The sequence below is a fragment of the Chrysemys picta genome, chromosome 12, assembly GCF_011386835.1.
Source record: "Chrysemys picta bellii isolate R12L10 chromosome 12, ASM1138683v2, whole genome shotgun sequence".
NCBI lineage: Eukaryota > Metazoa > Chordata > Testudines > Emydidae > Chrysemys > Chrysemys picta.
In genome coordinates this window covers 13,309,181-13,336,773 of record NC_088802.1, presented here as the reverse complement: position 1 = coordinate 13,336,773, position 27,593 = coordinate 13,309,181, and the positions used below count along the sequence as shown (strand labels likewise).

Genomic DNA, 27,593 nt, shown 5'->3' with positions numbered 1-27,593 from the left:
ACACTTGCACAAAAGTCTGGGGTTTTAGCATTTCATTCCAATTTAAATTTTCTCAGTTGTGGGAAATTATGCGGGGGGGCGGGAATCAGACAATATTTTGGTCAGACCAGAAATATTTAATGACACTAGACACTGAGATTTATAAATCTTCAACTTTTTAACTTAAAATTGTCTTTGAGCAGGTAAGTCTCCTCCCTCCCCCAGCAGCTCCCCCAGGGCAGTAACCCAGTGCCCCCCCCCCACCACCACCACACAGACCGAGGCTGAAAGTCCATCTGATGGTGACTCAGGGGCCTGTGTGGAATGTGCTGGGATCCCAGCCTGGGCCCTAGTGGGGCAGGTGACTCTGTAACACAACCACAGCCAGCAAGGCCTTTGCCCAGGAGCCTCTCCGAGGGCAGAGCCCTCAGCCTGGCCAGGGCCCCTGCCCAGCCCAGCCCCTGCCCCAGGGCGGGTCCCGCTCCGAGGGAAGTAGAGAGAGACCCCACACACACACACCTCCAGCCACAGCTGGGCTGCAGGGGGAGGGTTTGGTCCCAGGCTGCTCCCAGCCTAGGAGCCCTGCAGCCTGCTGGGGCTATTTCAAAGGGCCTGGGGCTCCCAGCCGCCACCACCAGGTACTGGGAGCAGCTGCGACTGGAAGCCCCGGATGTCAGGTGGTGGGTTCCTGTTTGTGGGTTGCTAAGCAGAGACACACACCCCTCTGCAGCCCAGATTTAGGCACCTATCCATGAGAGGGGTGTGGCTTAGGACACCCCTTCCCCCCTTGTTGGCATCTCCCATTGGCTAGCTTACATGGCTTTTGTGAATCGCATTGTAAGGTGCCTGTGTTGCCCATGCACTGTCTAGGGAGTTTAGGCACTTGACTCAGCTCTGAGGGTCACAGTGCTGCTGTCCCTGTGATTGTCTCGCTGCTTAAAAGTTACTCACTGTGATGCTCAGAATTGCAACACCTGAGTCCCTTCATGGATTGCCTCCTGTGCAACCAGTCACCTCTCCGCAGAGCGCAACTGAGCAATTCCAGATTGACACACGTGTTGTAGCAGGGCAGGACTCACCCCTGCGGCACCCCTGCTGGTCATCTCAGGAATTAGCTCACCAGACATCAGAGCACCTACTGCAGGCCAATGTCCTTTACTTGCTGTTGTCCCCCCAGCCCCTGGTGCCTCTTTCCCAATCTCTGGGTCTCCCCTTCCCAGGGAACTCCCTATCCCCACCTCACCTCAGTCTTTGGCTACTGCCAGTCACCATCTAGCCCCCATTCACTGGGGCAGATTGCAGTCTGTAAAGGCCAAAGGGTTTTTTTGGACCTGCTGCCTTGGCCTACCCCTGGGCTGCCCTCTGCAACCTCACTACCCTTCTGGGCCTTTAACAAGGCCTGCAGGGCTTCTAGGCCAGAGCTCCTCTGGCCTTTCCCCAGCCCTGCTCCACTCTAGGTACCCTGTGAGCTCCTGAGTTGAGTTGTATTGCGTTGCCCTCTCTACAGGGAGAGAGAGACTGTCTGCTCTTGGCCCACTGCCCTCTTATAAGGGCCAGCTGAGCCCTGATTGGGGCATGGCCACAGCTAAGCCTGCTTCCCCAATCAGCCTGGGAACTACTTGCTCCCAGTCACAGCCCTCTCCTGGGCTGTTTTAAACCACTACAGGTGTGTATAGGACAGAGACAGAGCACAGGCTGCAGAGTGACGCATCACGCAGTAAAATCCCAATTCTCATCTGAGGGACACGATATTCCCTGGATGCTGGGGGGACACAACCAAGTCAGAAAGCAAATCCCAGGACTCTGCCCCCAGCACCTGCAGCTGGGACAGTAAAGTGGAACAAACATGAAGAATTGTTTGTCATGTTTTATTTACAGTAAGTAACTAAAGGTAGTAAGTAAACAGAGCCGAGAAGGAGCCTTAATAACCACAGCATGGCAAGGAGATTCCCCAGCTACTGAGAACAGTTTTCTTAATGGCACAACAGTACAGTCATCCAGGAATGAATATAGGGAATTAATGGGTCACAGTGTCACTTTCAGTAACTTCTAATAAATCTCTATCCCTGTCATGTTCCCTTTCTATTCATACTGTCCTTTTCTACTTGTTTTTCTAACTCTCACTTCCGATCCCTGTTTATTTTCCTGTGTCTCTCCCACTCCCCTCCCTGTCACAGATCATCCCCCATGGCTGCTCCCTTCTTTCCCCTGATTTTATCCCTTCTCCTCTTGCTGCCCCCGGCTGGTTCCCCTGTCAGGGATATGTTCCTGTCACTCTTCTCATTTCTGTTTTCCACCATTTCTCATAGACTCTACCTTTAGTCTTCTTTTATTTTAATTTCCATTTTTCTTCTTGCTTCTTCTAATTCCCTCTGGTTAAACCCACCCTGTCCCTGCCTCCCCCAGTGCTGCCAACCTTGGGAGTTTAAAAAAAAATAATCATGAGACTGACACAATGATGATTGTTTAAGGTTATATAATGTTTTTTTGTCGATCGGCACCCATCTCCTCCCCCACCCCATTTGTGACAATTACAGGGTTATCAGCTGTCCTGTAGTTACAGGGGAAGGTGACTTGGGCCCCTGCAGCAGGAGTTCTGGGTGTGAGACCCCAGTGAGATCTAATCCCACAGATTGGTACAAAATGCTTCCTGCTGCTGCTGCTTTTCCCCAACCTCCCCAAACCCTGATTGATTCATGCTGTGTCCCTGCCACCCCCACCTCCACCTGTCCCTAGCCCAGCTGTTAGTTTTCCCCCCTGCTCAGCTCCCACCTCTGTCCCTCAGGGCGCCTCTGCTCCTCCTGCAGCCCCAGGGGTCCTTCCCCCTCCCCTAGGGTTACCATACGTCCGGATTTTCCTTGACATGTCCGGCCTTTTGGGCTCCAAATCCCCGTCCGGGGGGAAATCCCAAAAAGCCAGACATCTCCGGGAAAATCAGGACATGCAGGTGGCGGTGCTGGGCCGGGGGCCGGCGGGCCGAGCGCCGGCGGTGCCGGGGACCAGGGAGGCCGAGCGCCGGGGGTGCCGGGGACCGGGGGCACAGAGCGCCGGCGGGGCCAGGGACCAGGGGCGCCGAGCGCCAGGGGCTGGTGGTGCCGGGGACCGGGGGCGCCGGGGGCCGGCGGGGTGAGCGCCGGGGGCACCGAGCGCTGGGGCTGAGCACCGGGGGTGCTGGGGACCGGGGGCACCGAGCGCCGGCGGGGCTGAGCGCCGGCGGGGCCGGGGACCAGGGGGGCCAGTGGGGCCGAGCGCCGGCGGAGCCGGGGGGGGTGCTCGGCCAGGGGTCCGGGGGCCGGGCCAGGGGGTGCTGAGCGGGCCGGCGGGGCTGGGGGGGTGCTCGGCCGGGGGTCCGGGGGTCGGGCCGGGGGTGCTGAGCGGGCCGGCGGGGCTGGGGGGTGCTGAGCAGGCCAGGGGTGTTCGGCCGGGGGCCCGGGGGTGCTCGGCCGGGGACCGGCAGTGCTGGGCGGGCCAGGGGTGCTCGGCCGGGGGCTGGGCCCGGGGCCGGCACCCCAGGGCCCGAGCCGACCCAGGCTGGAAACACCAGGGGGGCCAGCCTGGGCCGCGCCTCCTCCCCCCACACCCCTCCTTACCTGCTTCAGGCTTCCCGCGAATCAAATGTTCTCGGGAAGCAGGGGAGGGGGCGGAGTTGGGGAGGGGACTTTGGGGAAGTGGCGGGGGCGGGGCCCGGTGGAGTGTCCTCCTTTTGGAGGCTCAAAATATGGTAACCCTAGTGGGGTGCACACAGCCTCCCAGCCTGCTAGGGTGGCATTTGTACACCCCATTACAGCTCTTAGATTCCAAGACATACTGAAATAATTGTCACAGGAATTGGGTACGGTAGGCAACTGAAGAAGTCTTCTTCCAGGTGTTTAACTCCTTAAGCAAATACATTCTAACTTCTGCATCTCTTGTTCAGGCAGCAAGAGTGTATGTTTCTGAGACTGGCTGCTTAAAAGCCAGTACATTTTTTCCCCCTGCAGTAAGGATATTTTCTATATAAAATGTCAAAGAGAAAACATCACCAAATTTGTTCCTTCTTGCAGCAAGTAGCATCCACTGATGGGTCCTTACTATGTGATAGCTGAATTCGTACCTGCATCCCAATCCTGTGTCCATTTGTCACTAAAAGACCCTAGATAGAATGCCAAAACTCCCATAGACTTCAGTGAGGATAGGACCGTGTTCTTCGGAGTTAATTGCACCAGCTCAGTGTTTAACCTGAAACATCCCAAGGCCTGTTATTAATCATGGATCCAATCCTGATATATAGGGTATATGAACTAGGCTCTCAACTGCACTCTTGAAAGTGCCAATAAGAATTAGCCATTCCTATATTTGGTGCTAAGTAAAATCTGTTGTGTCCTGTTACATAGAATAAAAATTGGAATCTCTGAGCATGAGGATTGTTCAGAAGCATAAAAGAAAGACTTAAAACTGTCACTCTCAGGTGTAAATGGCTCATTAAAGCCTTTCTTTAGAGTGCAATGATGAGGGGGAATTGCTCTTCTCTGATGAGAGATTGTGTTTTCTTCTCTAGGAGAATGCTGCTCTCTTCCTCCCCCCAATTTAATAATGCACTAAATTGGTGGGCCTGTTAGCAAGTGATTCAAGTCAACTTCAGTATCTATTTGCAATCACATGTGCTTGGAGAAGCCCACTTATGCCTCTATTTGAGAGACCAGAGGAAAGTTAGAAGAGATGAATGTATTACTGCACCCCATTAGCACTCTAGAAAACCCATTGAAATGAATCCCTGATGGCTGAATGTACAAGATTTATATAATGAAATACCATTAAAAAAAAAAACAGGGCTCTCATTCAAGCAAAGTTGCTCAGGCTAAGTGTACAACCTGTACTCCACCCTCAACTAAATTACTCTCTTAGCAACTGAGGGTAGGGATTGGGAATGTATCCAGGGATAGGAGGGTGGAGGAGAGCTAGGGCAATAGCAGATGGTGGTTTCCCACATGAAAAGGAGGACGAGGGACTTTTTTTTTATTTATGAGATATGGTAACCCTACCCTCCCCCTCACATCCCTGGGGCTGCAGGGAAGGGGAGGGGTTTCCAGAGGACATAGAGATGAGGAGCCAGGAGCTGGGTAGACAGGAATCCTCCAAGGTCATAGAGACTGGGGTTTGTGAGGCTAGAAAGGTTGATTTCCAGTTCCCCAGTGGGATATTTCCCCCTCTCAGGGACACAGTTGGAGCTGGGATTCCAGCCACACTTGGAGCCAGGGTCGGATTCTCTCCCCAGAGACAGAGCCCAGCGGGAAAGTGAAGATCGGGGCCTCATCACCAGCATCGATAAATGTCACCTGCCCCCGGTCACAGTCCAGACAAACCCGGATCCTGCTGGGGACCCGGCTCAGGGGCAGGGGGGTCACAGGGGAGGTGAGAGCCCGGAACTGATCCCTCCATTGCTGCACAGCCCAGATCCCCCCCTCAGGGCTATGGCTGATCCCTCCCTTCCTGCTCACAGACTCTCTGGCCACCCCCACAGCCCAGAGTCCCCCACTTCCCAGGAATGTCTCCTCGAGGTAAATCCCTCACAGCCCAGCACACAGAACTCAGTCTCAAACTTCTCAGGGTTCTTGGGCAGTCGTTGCCGTCTGTCTCCCCGTCTCACACTTTTCCCATCCTCAGACAGGATGAGTTGGGGATGAGCCGTGTCTGGATCCAGAGTCACATTTGCTGGTGGGAGAGAGAGAGAGAGAATCAGAGCATTAGGGGAAGAGCTCAGCCCTGGGGGAGGCTAGGACGATTTCTCACACTCCCCAGCAGCCCCATCCTGGCTGCGACAGGCCTGGATCCCAGTGAGCTGCCTCTGTCCTGGGCACCTGAGACTGAGCAGGGACGTCACTGCAGTTCCTCAGTCTGTGTAATGGGACCCATTTCATTAAGTTTCCATTTGCTTGCTGAGGCTTCAGCTCTCAGCTCACTTGCTGGGGCTGCTCCATTCCCAGCATCAGAGACACAGCAAGGACGATTTTAGTGAGGAGGGAGCAGAGGAGGCAGGTACCAGCTTTGACCACCAGAGGGAAGCTCCCTCCCCTAAATGCAGCCTCCACTCCCCGGCCAGAGTAGGAAGAGGCAATTAAGAAAAGAGAGTGGGAAATGGCATTGGACAGGGTAGCCTCCACTAGGGTTACCATACGTCCGGATTTTCCCAGACATGTCCGGCTTTTTGGGCTCCAAATCCCCGTCCGGGGGGAAATCCCAAAAAGCCGGACATGTCCGGGAAAATCGGGACATGCGCGGCCGGCGGTGCTGGTCCGGGGGCTGGTCCGGGGGCCGGCGGTGCTGGGTCGGGGACCAGGGGCCGGCGGTGCGGAGCGCCGGGGGTCGGGGGCGCTGAGCGCCAGCAGTGCCGGGGGTGCTGAGAGCCGGGTGCGGGGGGCTGGCGGTGCTGAGCGCCGGGGGCCGGCGGTGCCGGGGGGCGCCGAGCGCCGGGGGCCGGCGGGGCCGAGCGCCGGCGGGGCCGAGCACCGAGCACCGGCGGTGCCGAGTGCCAGGGGCCGGTGGTGCTCGGCCGGGGGCTCAGGGGCTGGGCCGGGGACCAGCAGTGCTGGGCGGGCCGGGGGTGCTCGGCCGAGGGCCAGGCCCGGGGCCGGCACCCCAGGGCCCGAGTCGACCCAGGCTGGAGACGCTGGGGGGGCCAGACTGGGCCGCGCCTCCTCCCCCCACACCCCCCTTACCTGCTTCAGGCTTCCCGCGAATCAAATGTTCGCGGGAAGCAGGGGAGGGGGCGGAGTTGGGGCGGGGCCAGGGGCGGGGTGGGGGCGGGGCCCCGTGGAGTGTCCTCCTTTTGGAGGCTCAAAATATGGTAACCCTAGCCTCCACTCCCTGGCCAGGGAACGGAGAGGAAGATGCAGCATTGGGGAAGAGCTGCTTAAGAGCAGAGTAGGAGGTTGCATTGGGTGGGGTAGCCATCCCTAGCCTAGAGAGAAGGGAGGAGCTGACAGTCTCACAGGGAGACTGTCTCCCCAATCCAGGAAGCAGGGAGCAGCTCCAGTGGGAGAGCCCAGCCCTGCCCAGAGGAAAGGCAGGATGTTGGAGAAGAGTGATGGGGAGACCCCCTGCACCAGGGTGAAGCAGGGGGATGTGTCAGCCCTCAGGGCACAGAGCTCTGTTCACAGGCTGCTCAGGGAGAGATTTTCTGTTCAGCAGCTTGGGCCGTGAATTCAGCACTAAGGTTGGTGTCAGGAGTGTTTGTGTGCCTTCAGCATGGGAGCCCCTCACTGTGCAGTGTGTTGTTTTTAGGGCTGTGTGTGTCATGGTCGGTGTCGGTTTGGTTGGTAACTTTAGCTACAGTCTCATGAAGACGTTTTCTGATAATTTAAAGAATCTCCAGCTGAAATCTCACCCTGTCTGAATGTCCCTAGGGATCCTCCTCTTTTTGTCTCTAGTGCAGACGGCAAAGTGTCTGGAGGGGAAAGGAGACAAGATTTCAGGATTTCATATTCATAACAGCATTCCCACTCTCAACTCCTAGAACTGTCTTTAATTATGACAGAGAAACACACCGAGAAGCACTCAGATATTTAATATAAAAAGGTCTGAAAACTGCCTCTTTCCTCTCCCATTCAGGCATCTCCCAGCAATGTAACCAACATCCTTGCAGCCTCACAACCATCCCAGCACAGACAATCTGTAAGTGAGATTTACTTTTCCCCTCCTCATCCCCTCCCTCCCTTCAGACTCCAGTTGATTTGTCTCATTCACTTACTGCCTTTTGTCATAATCTAGACCCAGAGCCTGCAAAGACTTTGGAATAAAAGTAACTTTACCCACTTGGGTCCCTGGACACTAACAGGATGTTGAGAGTTTGTAAAATCCTGGCTCTAATTGTGAGCTGTTGGGTCTGTTTACTCAACATCTCTACAGAGAGCAGCGCGACGGGGCCTCATCCTCCATAGGCAGAAACAGGAATAATGATAAAATCTCTTCATTAGTGTGGAAATTGAGGCGGGAGAAGGGTGTCTCCATGTGCCAGTTTCACCCCTGGACTGGCAAAAGGGGAGAGGGGAGGGGCCATTTGTGACTCTGCTATTTAGTGGCTGCAGGGGCCGGTGCAGACCTTGGCACAGGCTGAGGAAGTTCTGAAGCCAGCCAGAGTTACATCCCTATGACAATGTGTCTTGGCCAGCCTGCAGAGTACCAGGGGCCCCGCTTTACACTGCCCAACTCCTCCTATCCCTGGTCCACACCCTCCCTCTTCCACACACCCTCACCACCCCCACCCCATTCCCAGCCCTCTCAGGAACACGCCTTGTGTCTGCCGCTGCTGTGGAGGCGGTACAAGAGGCCCTGTGCTGGAGGGATTCCTCACTGTGGGGGAGGGGCTTTCTCCTTCCCTCCAGCCCATTTGGCCCAGACTAGCTGCCACACAGGACCAGAGCCAAGTGATGGGCTGGATCCAGCTTTAACAAATGGCCTTTAATTTAGGGTCTAGATTTTGGGTGCCGAGCTTTAAGCCCCTGGAGCCTGGTTCTCAGAGGGGTTGGGCACCTGCAGCTCCCACTGATTCCACCTGCAGCTGTGGAGGCTACACGGCTCTGGAGCACCTGCCCTGCAGCTCTCTCGTTGGGAGAGAAACTCAGGTGCCCCAAATTAGCCCATTTTGGGGAATTTGGGACTGAATGTTGTGAACTTTGGTAAATCATGAATTCATGTGAGATGTCCTGATGCCTGGGCCCCTGCTCCATCTGCTCCATTTCTCTCCTTTTCACTAATTATTAAGTTAAGTATTAGAATCATAGAATCATAGAATATCAAGGTTGGAAGGGACCTCAGGAGGTCATCTAGTCTAACCCCCTGCTCAAAGCTGGACCAATTCCCAACTAAATCATCCCAGTCAGGGCTTTGTCAAGCCAGGCCTTAAAAACCTCCAAGGAAGGAGACTCCACCACCTCCCTAGGTAATGCATTCCAGTGCTTCACCACCTTCCTAGTGAAATAGTGTTTCCTAATATCCAACCTGGACCTCACCCACTGCAACTTGAGACCATTGCTCCTTGTTCTGTCATCTGCCACCACTGAGAACAACCGAGCTCCATCCTCTTTGGAACCCCCCTTCAGGTAGTTGAAGGCTGCTATCAAATCCCCCCTCATTCTTCTCTTCTGGAGACTAAACAATCCCAGTTCCCTCAGCCTCTGCTCATAAGTCATGTGCTCCAGACCCCTAATCATATTTGTTGCCCGCCGCTGGACTCTTTCCAATTTTTCCACATCCTTCTTGTAGTGTGGGGCCCAAAACTGGACACAGTATTCTAGATGAGGCCTCACCAATGTCGAATAAAGGGGAACAATCACGTTCCTCGATCTGCTGGCAATGCCCCTACTTATACAGCCCAAAATGCCATTAGCCTTCTTGGCAACAAGAGCACACTGTTGACTCATATCCAGCTTCTCGTCCACTGTGACCCCTAGGTCCTTTTCTGCAGAACTGCTACCTAGCCATTCGGTCCCTAGTCTGTAGCAGTGCATGGGATTCTTCCGTCCTAAGTGCAGGACTCTGTACTTGTCCTTGTTGAACCTCATCAGGTTTTTTTTGGCCCAATCCTCTAATTTGTCTAGGTCCCTCTGTATCCGATCCCTACCCTCTAGTGTATCTACCACTCCTCCTAGTTTAGTGTCATCTGCAAACTTGCTGAGAGTGCAGTCCACACCATCCTCCAGATCATTAATAAAGATATTAAACAAAACCGGCCCCAGGACTGACCCTTGGGGCACTCCGCTTGAAACGGGCTGCCAAGTAGACATGGATCCATTGATCACTACCCGTTGAGCCCGGCGATCCAGCCAGCTTTCTATCCAAAATACAGTCCATTCATCCAGCCCATGCTTCTTTAACTTGCTGGCAAGAATACTGTGGGAGACCATATCAAAAGCTTTGCTGAAGTCAAGGAATAACACATCCACTGCTTTCCCCTCATCCACAGAGCCAGTTATCTCATCATAGAAGGCAATTAGGTTAATCAGGCATGACTTGCCCTTGGTGAATCCATGCTGACTGTTCCTGATCACTTTCCTCTCCTCTAAATGTTTCATAACTGATTCCTTGAGTACCTGCTCCATGATTTTTCCAGGGACTGAGGTGAGGCTGACTGGCCTGTAGTTCCCCGGATCCTCCTTCGTCCCTTTTTTAAAGATGGGCACTACATTAGCCTTTTTCCAGTCATCCGGGACCTCCCCCGATCGCCATGAGTTTTCAAAAATAATGGCTAATGGCTCTGCAATCTCATCCGCCAACTCCTTTAGCACCCTCGGATGCAGTGCATCCGGCCCCATGGACTTGTGCACGTCCAGTTTTTCTAAATAGTCCTGAATCATTTCTTTCTCCACAGAGGGCTGATCACCTTCTCCCCATATTGTGCTGCCCAGTGCTGCAGTCTGGGAGCTGATCTTCTTCATGAAGACAGAGGCAAAAAAATCATTGAGTACATTAGCTTTTTCCACATCCTCGGTCACTAGGTTGCCTCCCTCATTCAGTAAGGGGCCCACACTTTCCTTGACTTTCTTCTTGTTGCTAACATACCTGAAGAAACCCTTCTTGTTACTCTTAACATCTCTTGCTAGCTGCAACTCCAAGTGTGATTTGGCCTTCCTGATTTCACTCCTGCATGCCTGAGCAATATTTTTATACTCCTCCCTGGTCATTTGTCCAATCTTCCACTTCTTGTAAGCTTCTTTTTTGCGTTTAAGATCAGCAAGGATTTCACTGTTTAGCCAAGCTGGTCGCCTGCCATATTTACTATTGAGAATTGGTACAAGGGTCATTTCTTATATATCTCTACCCCGATATAACGTGACCCGATATAACACGAATTCGGATATAACACGGTAAAGCAGCGCTCCGGGGGGGCAGGGCTGCGAGCTTTGGCAGATCAAATCAAGTTCGATGTAACGTGGTTTCACCTATAATGCGGTAAAATTTTTTGGCTCCCGAGGACAGCGTTATATTGGGGTAGAGGTGTACATAAGTTTGGACAGACCGAGATCGTGCGTTTATACTGAGTGACTTGGCTTTGGCCTGGTGAGCAGTTTGCTTGACATAAGGGAAATGTTGCCTTAAGTGACCTTGATATTAAGTGATGTTTTCATAAGTTGCTATGTGGGACAAAGATGTTTTCACCACACAATGTGCTTAAAGACAACAGACACCCAAAATGTACAGCACAGGAGAAGTTAGCAAAGTCCAAAACCCCTATGCAGAGAACAGGGTCAACGTGACCTATACATAATCAGGGGCAATAAACCAATCAGAAAAGGGAACAATAACATGAAAATAGCTTGTATAGCAAAAGCCCTGCCAATTAAAAAGTTCATGCATGTTTATTGTATGAGTTATATAAGATACTTAATATTTGTAACAGTCAAAGATGATTGAAAAAAACTAAAATATATCATTTGGATCTGTAAAGAGGAATCTGAACTTCACAGGGAATTTCCTGTGACCCACCTGTGGCCCAGAAGAAGGTAACTGGCCAGTATTTCTTTCAGTATCTGTAATTTCTTACTTTAATAGTAATTGCAATGGCAAAGCATTCTGTGGTACAAACAAAGGTTTGAATTAATCAACTGGAGTGTCTTGGATCCCAAGTATGTGACATTCTCACCCAACAATTAAATAGATCCATCATCTAATTATCAACCAATTGGCCAGACCCATTCTATTCCCACAGTCTCAGCGGCTCATCCCAATTTCCCCTCCTAGATCCCTTCTCAGGCCTTGGCTACACTTGCAGACGTACAGCGCTGTGAGTTAAACCTGACTTTGTACAGCTGAGTAGGGAAAGCGCTGCAGTCTGTCCACACTGAGAGCTGCCCAGTGCACTGTCGTGGCCACATTTGCGGCAATTGCAGCGCTATTGGGAGCGGTGCATTATGGGCAGCTATCCCACAGAGCACCTCTTCCCATTCTGGCACCATGGGTTGTGGGAAGGGGGCGTGGGTGCGGGGGATTCTGGGTCCTGTTCCAATGCCCCGTGATGCATCGCTTCACATCCCAGAAATCCCTTTGTTTCCGTCCACCTTTGGCGCCATCTTTCAATGGTTTCTGTGCAGCGCGATCTGTCTGCGGGAAATGGAGCCCGAACTGCTGAGACGTATGCTGACGAGTCTCACCAGCACGTCACATTTGGCTGTTGAACTATTCCTTAAGATCCAAAGTGACAGTGAGAGTGAGGAGTCCGACGATGCTATCGATCCGTGTAACGTGTACGACATGAAATTGCTTGTGGCATTCACGGACCTGCTCAGCACCGTGGAACGCCGCTTTTGGGCTCAGGAAACAAGCACCGAGTGGTGGGATCACATCGTCATGGAAGTCTGGGATGACGAGCAGTGGCTGCAGAACTTTTGGATGAGAAAAATCACTTTCATGGGACTGTGTGAGGAGCTTGCCCCCACCCTACGGCACAAGGACACGAGATTGAGAGCTGCCCTGCTGGTGGAGAAGCGGGTGGCTATTGCAATCTGGAAGCTGGCAACTCCAGACAGCTACCAGTCGGTCGCAAACCAGTTTGGAGTGGGAAAGTTGACCGTTGGAATCGTGTTGATGCAAGTTTGCAGGGCCATTAATCGCATCCTGCTCAGAAGAACAGTGACTCTGGGTAAGGTGCAGGACATAGTGGATGGCTTTGCACAAATGGGGTTCCCTAACTGTGGAGGGGCGATAGATGGGACGCACATTCCTATTCTGGCACCACCCCACCTAGCATCCGAGTACGTGAATCGGAAGGGGTATTTCTCTATGGTTCTCCAGGCGCTTGTGGATCTCTGTGGGCATTTCATTGACATTAACACAGGCTGGCCCAGAAAGGTCCATGACGCACGCATCTTTCAGAACACTTGGCTGTTCAGGAAGATGCAGGCCGGGACTTTTTTCCCAGAGCGAAAGATCACGGTAGGGGAAGTTGAAATGCCCATTGTGATCCTTGGAGAGTCCGCTTACCCGTTAATGCCGTGGCTCATGAAACCCTACACAGGGAGCCTTGACAGCAGCAAGGAATGGTTCAACTACAGGCTGAGCCGGTGCCGAATGAGTGTGGAGTGTGCCTTTGGCCATTTAAAGGGCCGCTGGCGATCTCTGTATGGGAAGCTGAACTTGTCCGAAAACAGCATCCCCGCGGTTATATCCGCGTGCTGTGCCCTCCATAATATTTGTGAAAGGAAGGGTGAAAGCTTCACTCAGGCATGGACCTCTGAGGTTCAACACCTGGAGGCTGAATTTGCACAGCCAGAGAGCAGGGCTATTAGAGGGGCCCAGCGCGGGGCTGCAAGGATTAGGGATGCCTTGAGGGAGCAATTTGAGGGTGAAAACCAGCAGTGATATCTGGTGCCCTGCACGGGAGTGAAGTGCAGTAGTTCCAATCTTTAGGAATCAGTGGTTGCTAAGCAGACAAGCAGACTCACAGTGCCTGTTTATTTCCTGGACAAAGGAGTCTTTTACTTTATGCAATAATAAAGAATGTTTTCAAAGCCAAAAAATCCATTTATTGAAAAGAAAATTTATTTATTGAAAAGAAACACAACTGCTGGGAATCAGAAAGGGCAAGGGGTGAAGGGGGTGAAGTGGGGAACGGTTCAATCACAGATCTGCGTATGTCCTGTCTGGTGTGCTGTACAGTGAGTTCTGCACTTCAGGATAGCTATACTGCATGGTGATGGGGGTTGAGTGCAGAGGGTAAGGGTCGTGGTTTTCAGGGCTGGGTGGCGAAGATACTGGTGTTAGAGGCAGCTGGTGGCGTGAAGAACATGGAAGTTGGGGAAAGTGGGTTTGAGGTAATAGTGGGGCACAACGGAAAGAGTTTTGGGACAAGGGCTGTAGGGGGGGTGACGTTTGCGTTTCCAGTACTGCTCCTTCTGCATGGCCACGAGCTCCTGGATAGCATCTGCTTGGCACTCCAGTATGCTTATGAGCCTATCAGTGCTTTGCTGCCGGTGCGTGGTGCTTTGCCGCTGGTGCGCTGTGTTTTCCTGGCGGATCCTGCTTTCTGTCTCCCTCCAGTCCTGTGCTTTCTCATTCTCTTTAATAGATTGCCGCATCACTTCTTGCAGCATGTCTTCTTTGCTTTTTCGTGGTTTCTTACTGAGTCTTTGCAGTCTCTGACAATCATTGCTGCCTCCACGCATTCTGCTGTGTTCTGTCAGCGTGGGAGGACATCTGGAGCTCTGAGAACATATCATCCCGAGTCCGCCGCTTTCTCCTTCTAATCTTCACTAGCCTCTGTGAAGAAGAAACATTTGCAGCTGGTGGAGGAGAAGGGAGAAGTGGTTATAAAAAACACATTTTAGAGAACAATGGGTACACTCTTTCACGTTAAATTTTGCTGTTCACATTACACAGCACATGTGCTTTCATTACAAGGTCGCATTTTTCCTCTTATATTGAGGGCCTGCCGGTTTCGTGTGAGAGATCACTCACGCAGTGCCAGGCAACAGATTTCGGCTTGCAGGCAGCCATAGTAAGCCACAGTCTTTTGGCTTTTTTAATCTTCATAACATGTGGGAATGGTTTCAAACAGTAGCGCCCTCATTTCCCATACCAAGCACCCTTTGGGTTGGCCATTTAAAATGGGTTTGCAATGTAAAAGGAGGGGCTGCGGTTTCTGGGTTAACATGCAGCACAAACCCAATTTCTGGGTTAACATGCAGCACAATACCCCCCAAAAACCCAATTCTCTGGGATGATCACTTCACCCCTCCCCACTACCACGTGGCTAACAGCGGGGAACATTTCTGTTCAGCCGAGCAGGAAAGGGCACCTCTGAATATCCCCTTAATAAAATCCCCCCTTTTCAACCAGGTAACCGTGAATGATATCACTCTCCTCAGGATAACAAAGAGAGATAAGGAATGGATGTTGTCTGCATGCAAGCAAACACCGGGACCATACGCTGCCATGCTTTGTTATGCAATAATTCCAGACTACGTGCTACTGGCCTGGCGTGGTAAAGTGTCCTACCATGGCGGACGGGATAAGGCAGCTCTCCCCAGAAACCTTTTGCAAAGGTTTTGGGAGTACATGAAGGACAGTTTTCTGGAGATGTCCCTGGAGGATTTCTGCTCCATCCCCATACACTTGAACAGACTTTTCCAGCTGTACTGGCCGCGATTGCCAGGGCAATTTAATCATTAATCATTAAACACGCTTGCTTTTAAACCATGTGTAATATTTACAAAAGTACACTCACCAGAGGTCCCTTGTGTGCCCTCAGGGTCTGGGAGCATGCCTTGTGTGAGTTTGGGGGTTACTGGTTCCAGGTCCAGGGTGATAACCATATCCTGGCTGTTGAGAAAACCGGTTTCTCCGCTTCCTTGCTGTGAGCTATCTTCATTGTCTTCATCATCATCTTCCTCATACTCCGAACCTGCTTCCCTGTTGCGTGTTTCTCCATTGATGGAGTCAAAGCACACGGTTGGGGTAGTGGTGGCTGCACGCCCTAGCATGGCATGCAGCTCCACGTATAAGCGGCATATTTGCGGCTCTGCCCTGGACCTTCCGTTTGCCTCTCTGGCTTTGTGGTAGGCTTGCCTTAGCTCCTTAATTTTCACGCGGCACTGCTGTGCGTCCCTGTTATGGCCTCTGTCCTTCATGGCCTTTGAGATCTTTTCTAATATTTTGCCATTTCATTTACTGCTACGGAGTTCAGCTAGCACTGATTCGTCTCCACATATGGCGAGCAGATCCCGTACCTCCCGTTCGGTCCATGATGGAGCTCTTTTGCGATCCTAGGACTCCATCATGGTTACCTGTGCTGATGAGCTCTGCGTGGTCACCTGTGCTCTCCACGCTGGGCAAACAGGAAATGAAATTCAAAAGTTTGCGGGGCTTTTCCTGTCTACCTGGTCAGTGCATCTGAGTTGAGAGTGCTGTCCAGAGCGGTCACAATGAAGCACTGTGGGATAACTCCCGGAGGCCAATAACGTCGAATTCCATCCACACTACCCCAAATCCGATCTGCAAAGGCCGATTTTAGTGCTAATCACATTGTCGGAGGTGGAGTAAAGAAACCAGTTTAAAGGGCCGTTTAAGTCGAAAAAAGGGCTTCGTTGTGTGGACATGTCCAGGCTTAATTCGATTTAACGCTGCTAAAGTCGACCCAAACTCGTAGTGTAGACCAGGCCTTAGAAACCAGTTACAGATCATCAACTGGTGCAGGTAGCACAGTCCTACAGGGGACAGCTTCCTATATGACACCTGCCAGCTCAAACTGGGTGCAGAGCAGGGGGAAGCCAACCCACACTGTGCTAGGGGCTGGGACAGCCACACCTGGGGGAGGAAGAAGAGTGGGGGAGTGGAATGAGGGCTTAAGAGGGGAAGGGGGTGTAGATAAGGTGGGATTGAAGGGGGATGAGGGATGGGTCAGGCAGGAGGAGGATGCAGTGGGCAGGGTGCTGAAGGGAGGGGGCGATGCAGGGGAATCAGGGAAGACTTATGGGGTGGATGGGGACAGGTTGTAATAGAAGGAAACTCTGAGTGGGGGTGTCACTGCGTGGGAAATGCATAATGTTGGGGGGAGGCTGGCATAGACTGAGAGCAAGAGCAGACTGGCTGGAGGAGGGTCAGAAAGAGGGTAGGGGTTGGGTAGAGGGAGAGATACAAGGGCAGCTTCCCCACCCCATGGGGCAGGAGAGGGGGAGGGGTTGCCCCACCCAGCAGCCAGAGGGGAGTTCCTTTACCACAAAAATCACTGAAACTTTGGGGGTAGGTGGAGGTTTCTGTCTAAGGGCTCAGAAGCTACAAGGCAGGTGTCCAGACTAAGGATGAAAATAGCATGTAAAAAGTAACCGTTTCAACTATTAAAATTGTACTGGTAACATGTTAAGGAGTTCACAACATAGGCATCTGCCCAGCATCCCAGGTGCGGCCATGACTGGTTTCGCCCGGCAAATCACAGGCGGAGAGGCTGGAATTGCTCTGGGCCCAGTGGAACACTTTTTAAAGTAGGGGTGCAGTGCCCCCCCTTATCCCTGTCTGTGCCCCCCACCCCCTTGAGGTGGGACCGGGAGCAGGGCCATGGCTCCAGGAAGCGGGGGTTGGGACACAGACAGGGGTAAAGGGCCTGAGGCTGGACGTGGAAGCTGATGAAGTCATCCCCATTGTACTGGAATTCCCCCCCCCCGGGGGTGCCCCATTCCATGACCTGCACCCCGTGGAACCCTGGGGGAGGGCAGGGACAGAACTAGGTCAGCAGCCAGACGTGCTCAAAGATCATGAGTCTGCCCCTCTCTGCCCCCCAATCAGTTTACAGAGATTACCAAGTTTGGGGGCTATTTATCTGCCCCCTGAATCTGCACCTTTCCAGGGACACTGGGAAGAAAGGTCCTGTCACCTAGAGCCTGAGGGCATGTGGCCACCATCAGAGCAGGAGTCTGACCTGCAGAATCCCTGTAGCACAGTCAGGACCTGGGCAGGAGGCCTGGGACGTGGGAGGGACAGACTGTGAACTGCCTTGGCATTCTAGAGACACTGTTTGTGCTTCCCCAGTGCCCGCAGAGTGGGGTGAAGTGTTTTCCTTTCGCCTTTCCCATTGTTTCCTGATTTGTTTTATTAATTGCTGTTTTGTAAATTGCATTTGTTCTGAACTATAGACAATGGTCAGGGAAGCGTCCATAGCAGAGAAAGTACGTGGAATGTGGACACTCTGGCCCGTGTCCTGAGTGGTCACAACCAGGGTTGGGGGCGAGCCCCTCAGGAAGCCTGGGCCCAGCCTTGTCAGGGTTATAAGGACTTTGCCACACAGGAGAGTGGAAGGGGAGCCCTCCAGGTGAGGCAGGCTCTGGGTGAAGGGAGCGAGGACTCAGATCCTTCTGCTATTTGATTCCACCCGAGAAGTGTTTAAGTCAGGAAAGTTCCCCACAATAGCGGGAACCAATTCCCCGCTTACCTCTGTGCATGTTTACTGGTTTCTCTTAAAGTTCATTAAGTATTTTAGGAAACTGTGACACTCATTTCCCCCACTAGATGAAAGACGGTTCCTCATTAGAATCTCTGGGCTAGATGTTCATGATGGGCCCTTCTGACGTTGGAGCCTGTGAGTGGAACAGAAGCCAGGCACAGAGAGGCGAAACGCCACGCGATGGGTTTCTCGCTAGGACCCAGGAGCCGCTGGGATACGACTCGGGGAGCGATCGCTGGGGTCAGTCCCGGCAGCACGAAGTGACTCGCAGCCGCTGCAGTGACTCTAGCTCCCAGGCTCCCGGCGAGATCCCCGAGCCCCGGCGGCTGGTGCTGGGAGCCCGGAGCCCTGGCTGCAGCCGGGAGAGGGGAATCTCCAGCAGGGCCCTTCCCGCTGCTCCCCAGGAGTCTCTCCCAGGGCAGAGCCCCCAGCCCGGCCCGGCCCCTTCCCGGCCCGGCCCCTGCCCCAGGGGGCCCCGCTCGGAGGGAAGGTGAGAGAGACCCGCTCCCCCCCCCCGTCACCCCCGGGCTGCAGGGGGAGGTTTGGCCCCAGGCTGCTCCCAGCGGAGCTGGCTGCGATTCCCACCCTGGGTCCGGGAAAGCTGCCGCCAGCTCCCGGTGTGTGCGGGGCGGGGGCAGGATCATGTTACCGCCCATCACCCACCCCCCATCTGCTGCTTTGTTTCCCTGCCCCTGGCCGCGCTGCTGCGGACGGAGGCTGCAGCTCAGGGAGATCTGAGGGGGGCAAATAGGGAGGGGTAGAAGGTGGTCAAGGGCCAAACCGAATGCAGGGTGGGGGGCCCGGCTGGTGAAGGAGAGGGGCCCAGGGGCACAATCCGAGCGGAGGGGGGGGGGCGCACCCACTGGCTTGAAGGGGTTTCTATCCTATCCAGGGTTTACAGTTTGGTTCAATGGCTCTCAGCGCCCCCCCCCCCCCCCAGATTGTTTCAGCCCCCGTGCTTCGGACTAGGAGTTGGCGATACGAATGGGGTAGAGGTAGTGGGGGTGGGGGTGAACCCAGGGCTGAGGGAGGAAAGCTTCTCCCACCCACTTTAGAGGCAGGAACCCAAGCCCCTGAGCACCACCCAACTCCCCCCACCCTCGCTGAGCATGTGGCCCCAGCCTCCCCATCCCCAGAGCTCAGGGAGGGCGCACAGCCCCAGCCTGAACCCCGGGGGCAGCCGAAGGAGAAGCCTGACACGCTCCTCACAGGGGCTGTGCACCCCACCTCCGCAGTCAGCTGTGACTCTCAGCCAGCTTGGAAAACAGACGGGTTTATTGGTCACTGGGAACACAGCATAGAACAGAGCTTGTTAGCACAGAAATCAGGAGCCTTCAGCAAATTCCATCTGGGGGGGAATCCAGAGTCCCGAGTCCTGGACTCTCTCCACTGAGTCCCAAACCAGGAGACTGACCTGCTTCCAGCCCCCCATCCTTAGTAATGCCCAGCTCTCCTCCTCCATGCTTTCTCTCTTTCCCAGGAAAACAGGTCACCTGTCCTCCCCCTCTCTCTTTGTTCTCCAACACCTTTGGCTGGCTGGCTCCTTGCAGAGGACCGTTTTCGGCCACTGCTTGCGATGATACAGAATTTTGGCCATTCTTTATGCCCAGGGAGCCACTCTGCAGTCACACCTGCCCTCTAGAGATCTCTGCAATGATCACACACCTGTATCCCACCAGCTTGATAGTTGAGTAACACATGGGGAAACTGAGGCACACACCCAGTATTCAGAGAAAACATTAAGAACATTCCTGCATCATCACACCCCTCTGAGACCAGCCCAGGGGCACTTTCTCCAGTGGCTGGAACCCCTCTAACCATACCAGCCCCTGAGCTTCAGCTCCCAGGTGATGGAGAGACCTGGGGAAAGGGCTGGAGCCAGGCAGGGAAATGACTCTGCACAAAGGCCCCTTTCAGGGACCGGCTGGGGAGTTTGGCCTTCAAGGAGAGGGGCTCCCTGTGTCTGTGAGCCCCAGAGCTGCTGCCGTCAGTGACACAGCCAGGTTCAACCCCCGTTACCAGTGTCAGTGGCTGAGCTGCCTAAGGAGAGCAAAGGCCCACGACAATGGGGCAGTCACCCGTTCTCCCAGGGCGAGGGAAGAAGATAAAAAGGGAGAGCGGAGAGGCTTGAAGGGCAGCAGGATCAAGAAGTGGGGAGGGAGGTTCCCAGCTCTGTCCGGATCCATTCCCTGCATCCCTCTGGGAACAAGGGGAGGAGCTGAGAGAGGAAATGGAGATATCCCATCTCCTAGAACTGGAAGGGACCTTGAAAGGTCATCGAGTCCAGCCCCCTGCCTTCACTAGCAGGACCAAGTACTGATTTTGCCCTAGATCCCCAAGTGGCCCCCTCAAGGATTGAACTCACAACCCTGGGTTTAGTAGGCCAATGCTCAAACCACTGAGCTATCCCTCCCCCCTAAAGCCAGTTGTTCACTCTGCTGAGCACCGCATGACTGAGGAAGAAGGGGGAGAGCTAGAGGGGGTTACAATGCACTGTAGGGCAGTGATTCTGCTTTTTTTCCAGTGTTTGGCTCAGAGATGCTGTTCTGGGAAGGTTTAGAAGGGACTTGGTGGGTTTAGTTCTAATGGGGGAGTGGGGGCCTGCCGGGGTGGTAATGAACTAACTGGGTTTCTTCCCAGCATAGCAGAGTCATAGAATCATCTGTCTGCAGGGAGAGAGCCTGGGGGGAATTGAGGCGTGACATGGACTCCAGCCCCTTATGAAACCTCCCCAATCTTCCTGCTCCGCTGACAGGCTGAGAAATCGCTTCCACGTTTCGCTCCAGATCGTCCCATCTTCCAGGAGACAGGGCAGGGTAATGGCTGTGCTGGAGCCAGCTCAGGTGGGAGATTTTTAGGGAGCTTTTGGTGTGGGGGAGGGGTATTGCAGAGGGATTAATCACCCGGGGTGGGACAGGGTGTGATAAACCTGCTGGAACATGATCCCACTGGCCAGAGGTTGCTGTGAAATACGAAGGGAAGCTGTTGGGATTCCTGTCCCTATCCCTGGCTCAGAGCTCTGCTTCCCGTATCAGCCTGTGGCTGGCAGGCGTCTGGGAAATGAAAAGTCCCTGCCCTGCTCTGTGTGCTGGGGGGGGGGAACAAGGAGCTCTCACCTTCTCCCACCCCCTGAAGCCTCCTGGCTGCTCTGAGCAGGGTGCGGGGAGGATTCTGCTTCTCTGGCCCTCCGCCCCCATGAAAAGGGGGATTGTGGCTGGAGCAGCAGGTTCTCAGTGGGGGATTCTTGTTGTTTCAGATGCCGGTGACCTTCGAGGACGTGGCTGTGTATTTCACCCAGGGGCAGGGGGCTCTGCTGGACCCTGCTCAGAGAGCCCTCTACAGGAATGTCATGTGGGAGATCTATGAAACGGTGACCTCGTTGGGTAAGGGATTCCTGGCTCCTTGGTTATTTGAAGCTGGAGGGGGGTCTGTGTGTCTCATCACTCTCCAATGAAACATGGCAGTCAAAACCTAAGACACATACTAAATCATCCCCACCCAACCCCCGAGGCTTGCAAGGTGGAGAAGCCGTGTATTGTCCTGTCTGTGGTGTTTCTCGGTCGCTCACAGAATCCCTCTTCTCCCTCCTACTGGGGAACAGCTCCAGAATGTGGAGGGCTCTGGTTTGCGCAGGTTTAGAAATAGGCAGGGGTTTAACACTAGAGCTGGGTGTGCATCACAATTCCCCTCACCTCCCCAGATGTCTGCACCCCCACCCCAAGGGGGCTCAGTGACCACTTTCTTGTCCTCTTAGATTCCACATTCCCCAGCACAGCACAGGGACGGGTTCTGCTCACAGAATGTCCTTTCTGACAGATGCGCTCTCAGTCCTCCACACACCCTGATCTGGTCTGTTTTCACTCCCTGCACAGGATTCCCCATTCCCAAACCTGACCTGATCACTCAGCTAGAACAAGGGAAAGAGCCATGGGTGCCCGATCTTCAGGCCTGTGAGAAAAGAGAGATCCCGAGAGGCACCCAAACAGGTGAGGACTGACACACAAACCAAGGAAAAAGTTGAGAATCCCAAAAATGAGGTATCAGTAAGTGCCCTCAGTTCTTCCTCATCGCATCCAGGGCAGGGTTCCAGGCAGCAGATCTCACTGATATCGCTTCGTGTGTGTCCTGTTAACTGCAGGAGTTTCCTTCCCAACTTTCCTTCTCTGTGAACGTTTGGGTGGGAAGTGGAGGCAGAATCCAATTGCTCTGTCTGTGCAGCTTTAGTATGGTGGGTTTTCCCTTGGTGCTATTCCTCTTGATTTCTCCTCAGCACAATGACTCCTGTCTGAATTGTCTCTCTCCCAGCAGGTTACGAGACAGTGAGTGAAAAAAAGGAGGGGAATCAACAGAAGGAAGTTTCTGGGCATGGGGAACCACAGGGGACCTTTGTGGGAAGAGCTGAAGGGAATTTTTCCCAGTGCTTGGAACAGGGAGAAGCCTGGGGAAATTGGCAGAGGTCAAAGAGTCTGCTGGGAAACCACTCAAGGGAGCAAAAGGATGAATTTGTTATATATGGGGAAGGACACAGGAATCCCACAGGCCGGCAGACAACCCCCAAGGAAGAGAAATGCTATGAATATCTTGGTTCTGTTACGCTTCAGGCAATAAATACTGGAGAGAAAACACTTCGATGGTTGGACTGTGGGGAACACTTCAATAAGTGCTCAGATCTTGCTAACCATGGGAGAAGCCATGAGGGAGAGAGACCCTCTCAGTACCTTGAGGGCAGGAATTGTTTGAATTGGAAGTCAGCGCTGATTACACATCAGAAAATCCACACAAGGGACAGACCACATAAGTGCTTAGACTGTGGAAAAAGTTTCACATGGAGATCAGCCCTTGTTAGACATCAGGCAATCCACACCGGAGAGAGACCCCATAAGTGCTTGGACTGTGGGAAAAGTTTCATACAGAGGTCAAACCTTGTTAATCATCAGGCAATCCACACCGGAGAGAGACCCCATAAGTGCTTAGACTGTGGGAAAAGTTTCATACAGAGGTCAGCCCTTTTTAAACATCAGGCAATTCACACTGGAGAGAGACCCCATAAGTGCTTGGACTGTGGGAAAAGTTTCATACAGAGGTCAGGCCTTGTTAGACATCAGGCAATCCACCCCAGAGAGAGACCCCATAAGTCCTTGGATGGTGGGGAAACTTTCATACGGAGGTCAGCCTTTGTTAAACATCAGTCCATCAACACTGGAGAGAGACCCCATAAGTGCTTGGACTGTGGGAAAAGTTTTAAACGGAGGTCAGCCCTTGTTAGACATCTGGCAATCCACACCGGAGAGGGACCCCATAAGTGCTTGGACTGTGGGAAAAGTTTCATACGGAGGTCAAACCTTGTTAATCATCAGGCAATCCACACAGGAGAGAGACCTCACAAGTGCTTAGACTGTGGGAGAAGTTTCATACAGAAGTCAGGCCTTCTAATACATCAGGCAATCCACACCGGAGAGAGACCCCATAAGTGCTTGGACTGTGGGAAAAGTTTCAAACGGAGGTCAGTCCTTGTTAGACATCAGGCAATCCACCCCAGGGAGAGACCCCATAAGTGCTTGGACTGTGGGAAAAATTTCAAACGGAGGTCTGCCCTTGTTAGACATCTGGCAATCCACACCGAAGAGGGACCCCATAAATGCTTGGACTGTGGGAAAAGTTTCATACGGAGGTCAAACCTTGTTAATCATCAGGCAATCCACACAGGAGAGAGACCCCACAAGTGCTTGGACTGTGGGAAAAGTTTCATACAGAAGTCAGGCCTTCTAATACATCAGGCAGTCCACACCGGAGAGAGACCGCACAAGTGCTTAGACTGTGAGAAAAGTTTCTTATATAGGTCAGCCCTTGTTAATCATCAGAGAATCCACACAAGAGAGAGACCCCACAAGTGCTTGGACTGTGGGAAAAGTTTCATACAGAGGTCAGCCCTTGCTAATCATCAGGCAATTCACACAGGAGAGAGACCCCATAAGTGCTTGGACTGTGGGAAAAGTTTCATACAGAGGTCAGCCCTTGCTAATCATCAGGCAATCCACACAGGAGAGACACCCCATAAATGCTTGGACTGTGGGAAAAGTTTCATATTGAGGTCATCCCTTGTGAAACATCAAACAGTCCACACCGGAGAGAGACCACACAAGTGCTTAGACTGTGGAAAAAATTTCCTATATACGTCAGCCCTTGTTAATCATCAGGCAATTCACACAGGAGAGAGACCCCATAAGTGCTTGGACTGTGGGAAAAGTTTTATACAGAGGTCAGACCTTGTTAAACATCAGACAATCCACACAGGAGAGACACCCCATAAGTGCTTGGACTGTGGGAAAAGTTTCAGACAAAGGCCAAACCTTCTTAATCATCAGGCAATCCACACAGGAGAGAACCCCCATAAGTGCTTGGACTGTGGGAAAAGTTTCATATGGAAGTCAGCCCTGGTTACACATCAGAGAATTCACACAGGAGAGAGACCCCATAAGTGCTTGGACTGTGGGAAAAGTTTCATACAGAGGTCACACCTTCATAAACATCAGAGAATACACACTGGAGAGAGACCCCATAAGTGCTTAGACTGTGGAAGAAGTTTCCTACAGAGATCACAACTTCTTATGCATCAGGCAATCGACAATGGAGAGGGACATAAGTGCTTAGACTGTGGGAAAAGTTTTATATGGAAATCAGCCCTGGTTACACATCAGAGAATCCACACAGGAGAGAGACCCCATAAGTGCTTGGATTGTGGGAAAAGTTTCATACAGAGGTCCGACCTTGTTAAACATCAGGCAATCCACACGGGAGAGTGACCCCACAAGTGCTTGGACTGTGGGAAAAGTTTCATATGGAGGTCAATCCTTGTTAAACCTCAAGCAATCCATAGAAGAGGGAGACCATAAGACTCTGGGAAAGGTTTCAGAAACAGATCAGCCCTTCTAAACATCAGGCAATCCACGCACAAGAGAGACCCCCCCGTAAGTGCATAAACTATGGAAAAATGTTTCAAATAGATATCATCCCTTGTTTTACATCAGAGAATCCACACAGAGAAGTGACCCCATAACTGTTTAGCCTGTGAAAGATGTTTTAAATGGAGGTCAAAATTTATTCCAAATCAGGCAATACACACAGGAGAGTGACCCCATAACTGGTTGGACCATGTGAAAAGTTTCACAGAAAGATCAATTCTTATAACACTCAGAGGATCCACACAGGTGAGAGATCCCATCAGAGCTCAGACTGGAAAAAGTCTCCTACATAGATCATACTTTTTTAAAAATCAGCTAATCCACACGGGAGAGATCTCATAAGTGCTTAGGCTGTGGGGAAAGTTTTATATGGAGCTCAGGCCATGTTTTACATCAGAGAATCCACACAGGAGACACCATAAATGCTCAGACTATGGAGAATGTTTCATACCATGGTCAAGTGCTTGGACCGTGGGAAAGGTTTTAGAAACACTTCAGACCTACAGAACATCAGCCAATCCACACAGGAGAGAGATCCCATAACTGTTTAGACTGCAGAAAAAGTTTCATATGGAGGTCAGACCTTGCTAAAAATCAGGCAGTCCACACCGAAGAGAGACCCCATAAGTGCTTAGACTGTAGGAAACATAGCAGAAACTGATCAGTCTTTGTTTTACATCAGGGAATCCACAAGACGCCGTAAGTGCTTGGACTGTGGCAAAAGTTGTACACAGAGATCACACCTCATTAAACATTGGAGAATTCAGACACGATCTAAACTTCTGTGACACGTGGCCCGAAAGAGTTAAGAACCTTGCAGGCTAATTGATCAGCTTCAACTTTTAGAAACTGGTTACACATCAGAGAATTCACACAGGAGAGAGACCCCATAAGTGCTTGGACTGTGGGAAAAGTTTGTAAATGGTATCTGGGGCCATTCCAAGAAATAGCGATTAGAACTTTGAAATGTAAACTGGGTGTTTTTAAAAAAATTGGAAGAAGTTGATTAATTGCAGTTAACTCACGTGATTAAATCAAAAAAATTCATTGTGGTTAGAAAAATTAATCTCGATGAATCACATTGTTAAACAGTAGAATACAAATAGAAATTTGTTAAATGTTTTTGGATGTTTTTCTACGTTTTCTTATATATTGATTTCCATAACAACAAAGAGAAAGTGTACAGTGCTCACTTTATATTATTTTTTATTACAAATATTTGTACTGTAAACATGCAAAATAGAAGTAGTATTTTTCAGTTCATCTCATACAGGTACTATAGTGCAATCTCTTTATCAGGAAAGTTTAACTTAGAAACATCAATTATTTTAATGATATAAGTGCATTCAAAAATAAAGCAATTAAAAACTGTATAGCCTAGAGGTCAACTCAGTCCTACTTCTTTCTCTGCCACTCACTAGGACAAACAAGTTTGTTTACATTTACGAGAGAGAATGCTGCTTTGTTTCTAATTTATGATGTCACCTGAAAGTGTGAGAAGGTGTTCGCATGCCACGTTTGTAGCTGGCAATACAAGGTATTTATGTGCAAGATATGCTAAACATGCATATGTCCCTTCATGCTTCGGCCAACATTCCAGTGGACATGCTTCCATGCTGACGATGCTCATTTTAAAAAAAAATGTATTAATTCAATTTGTGACTGAACTCCTTGCAGGAGAATTGTATGTCCCCTGTTCTGCTTAACAAACCTTCGGCTGGTGGCATCTGACTCAGTTGATGAAAATGAGCATGTGTCGGTCTGCTCTGCTTTAGATGGTTATCGATTAGAACCCGTCATTAGCATGGATGCATGTCCTCTGGAATGGTGGTTGAAGCAGGAAGGGACCTATGACTTTTTAGAGCATCAGGCACATAAATATCTTGTGACGCCGGCTGCAGTAGTGCAAGGAGAAAGCCTGTTCTCACTTTCAGGTGACATTGTGAACAAGAAGCGGGCAGCATTATCTCCTGCAAATAGTTATCAAACTTGTTTTTCTGAGTGATTGGCTGAACAAGAAGTAGGACTGAGTGGAGTTGTAGGCTCTAAAATTTTACATTGTTTTATTTTTGAATGCAGGTGTTTTTTTGTAAAAAATTCTACATTAGTAAGTTCAACTTTCATGATAAAGAGATTGGACTAAAGTAATTACAGTTGATGAATTGAAAAATACAATTTCTTTTGTTTTTTACAGTGCAAGTATTTGTAATAAAAATATCAAGTGCTCACTGTACACTTTCTATTGTGTAAAAAGAACAAGGAGTCCTTGTGGCACCTTAGAGACTCACAAATGTATTTGGGCATAAGCTTTTGTGGGCTATAACCGACTTCATCAGATGCATGGAGTGTATTCTGTATTGCAACTGAAATCAGTATGTTTGGAAATATATAAAACATCCAAAATATTTAAATACATGGTATTCTATTATTGTTTAACAGCGCGATTAATCACGATTCATTTTTTTAATCGCTTGACAGCCCTAGAAGTTAGTAATTGTAGTAGTCTCTGTTTACCTATATCTTGTTATAGATTAACGGTGTAACCAAAGGGTACCTGTCTAGGACTGTATTTTGTTAATTCAGAAGTCAAAAGGAAATATTAACATTTAAATGACACTTGGGTGTAATAATGTTCTTGCGTATATATCTTTTTAAAGTTTGTGGTAAACTGTCTATGAACGGCTTTATGGATAATTACCTTATGTCAATCCATGTAGTTTTATTACCTGTGATGCTTGGGAAATAGG

The 27,593-nt window shown here is 51.3% G+C and overlaps 1 protein-coding gene and 1 long non-coding RNA gene across 14 annotated transcripts in view; one reads left to right on the top strand and one right to left on the bottom strand.

The window, feature by feature from the left end:
- Positions 1 to 1,884: 1,884 nt before the first annotated feature.
- Positions 1,885 to 18,012, bottom strand: LOC135975039 (uncharacterized). Its single transcript, XR_010592092.1, has 3 exons — positions 17,873 to 18,012; positions 7,343 to 7,402; positions 1,885 to 5,670 (listed from the first exon to the last, which is right to left on the bottom strand). It is a non-coding gene; the product is annotated as an uncharacterized LOC135975039 (long non-coding RNA).
- The window catches only part of LOC112061375 (zinc finger protein 585A-like), a 145,962-nt gene continuing 136,354 nt past the window's right edge, over positions 17,986 to 27,593 (top strand). For 10 of the 13 annotated variants that reach the window (XR_010592069.1, XR_010592068.1, XR_010592070.1 and 7 more), the window contains exon 1: positions 17,986 to 18,374. Coding sequence is in view for 7 of the 13 variants with exons in the window: in XM_065564827.1 (XP_065420899.1) it covers positions 17,986 to 18,374 (389 nt within the window). In the remaining 6 variants the exon portion in view is untranslated. Of the gene's footprint in view, positions 18,375 to 18,805; positions 20,728 to 21,140; positions 21,268 to 21,756; positions 21,871 to 22,189; positions 24,853 to 27,593 lie in introns of those variants that run through there. The other 3 variants (XM_065564819.1, XM_065564817.1, XM_065564821.1) reach the window with 3 other exon arrangements.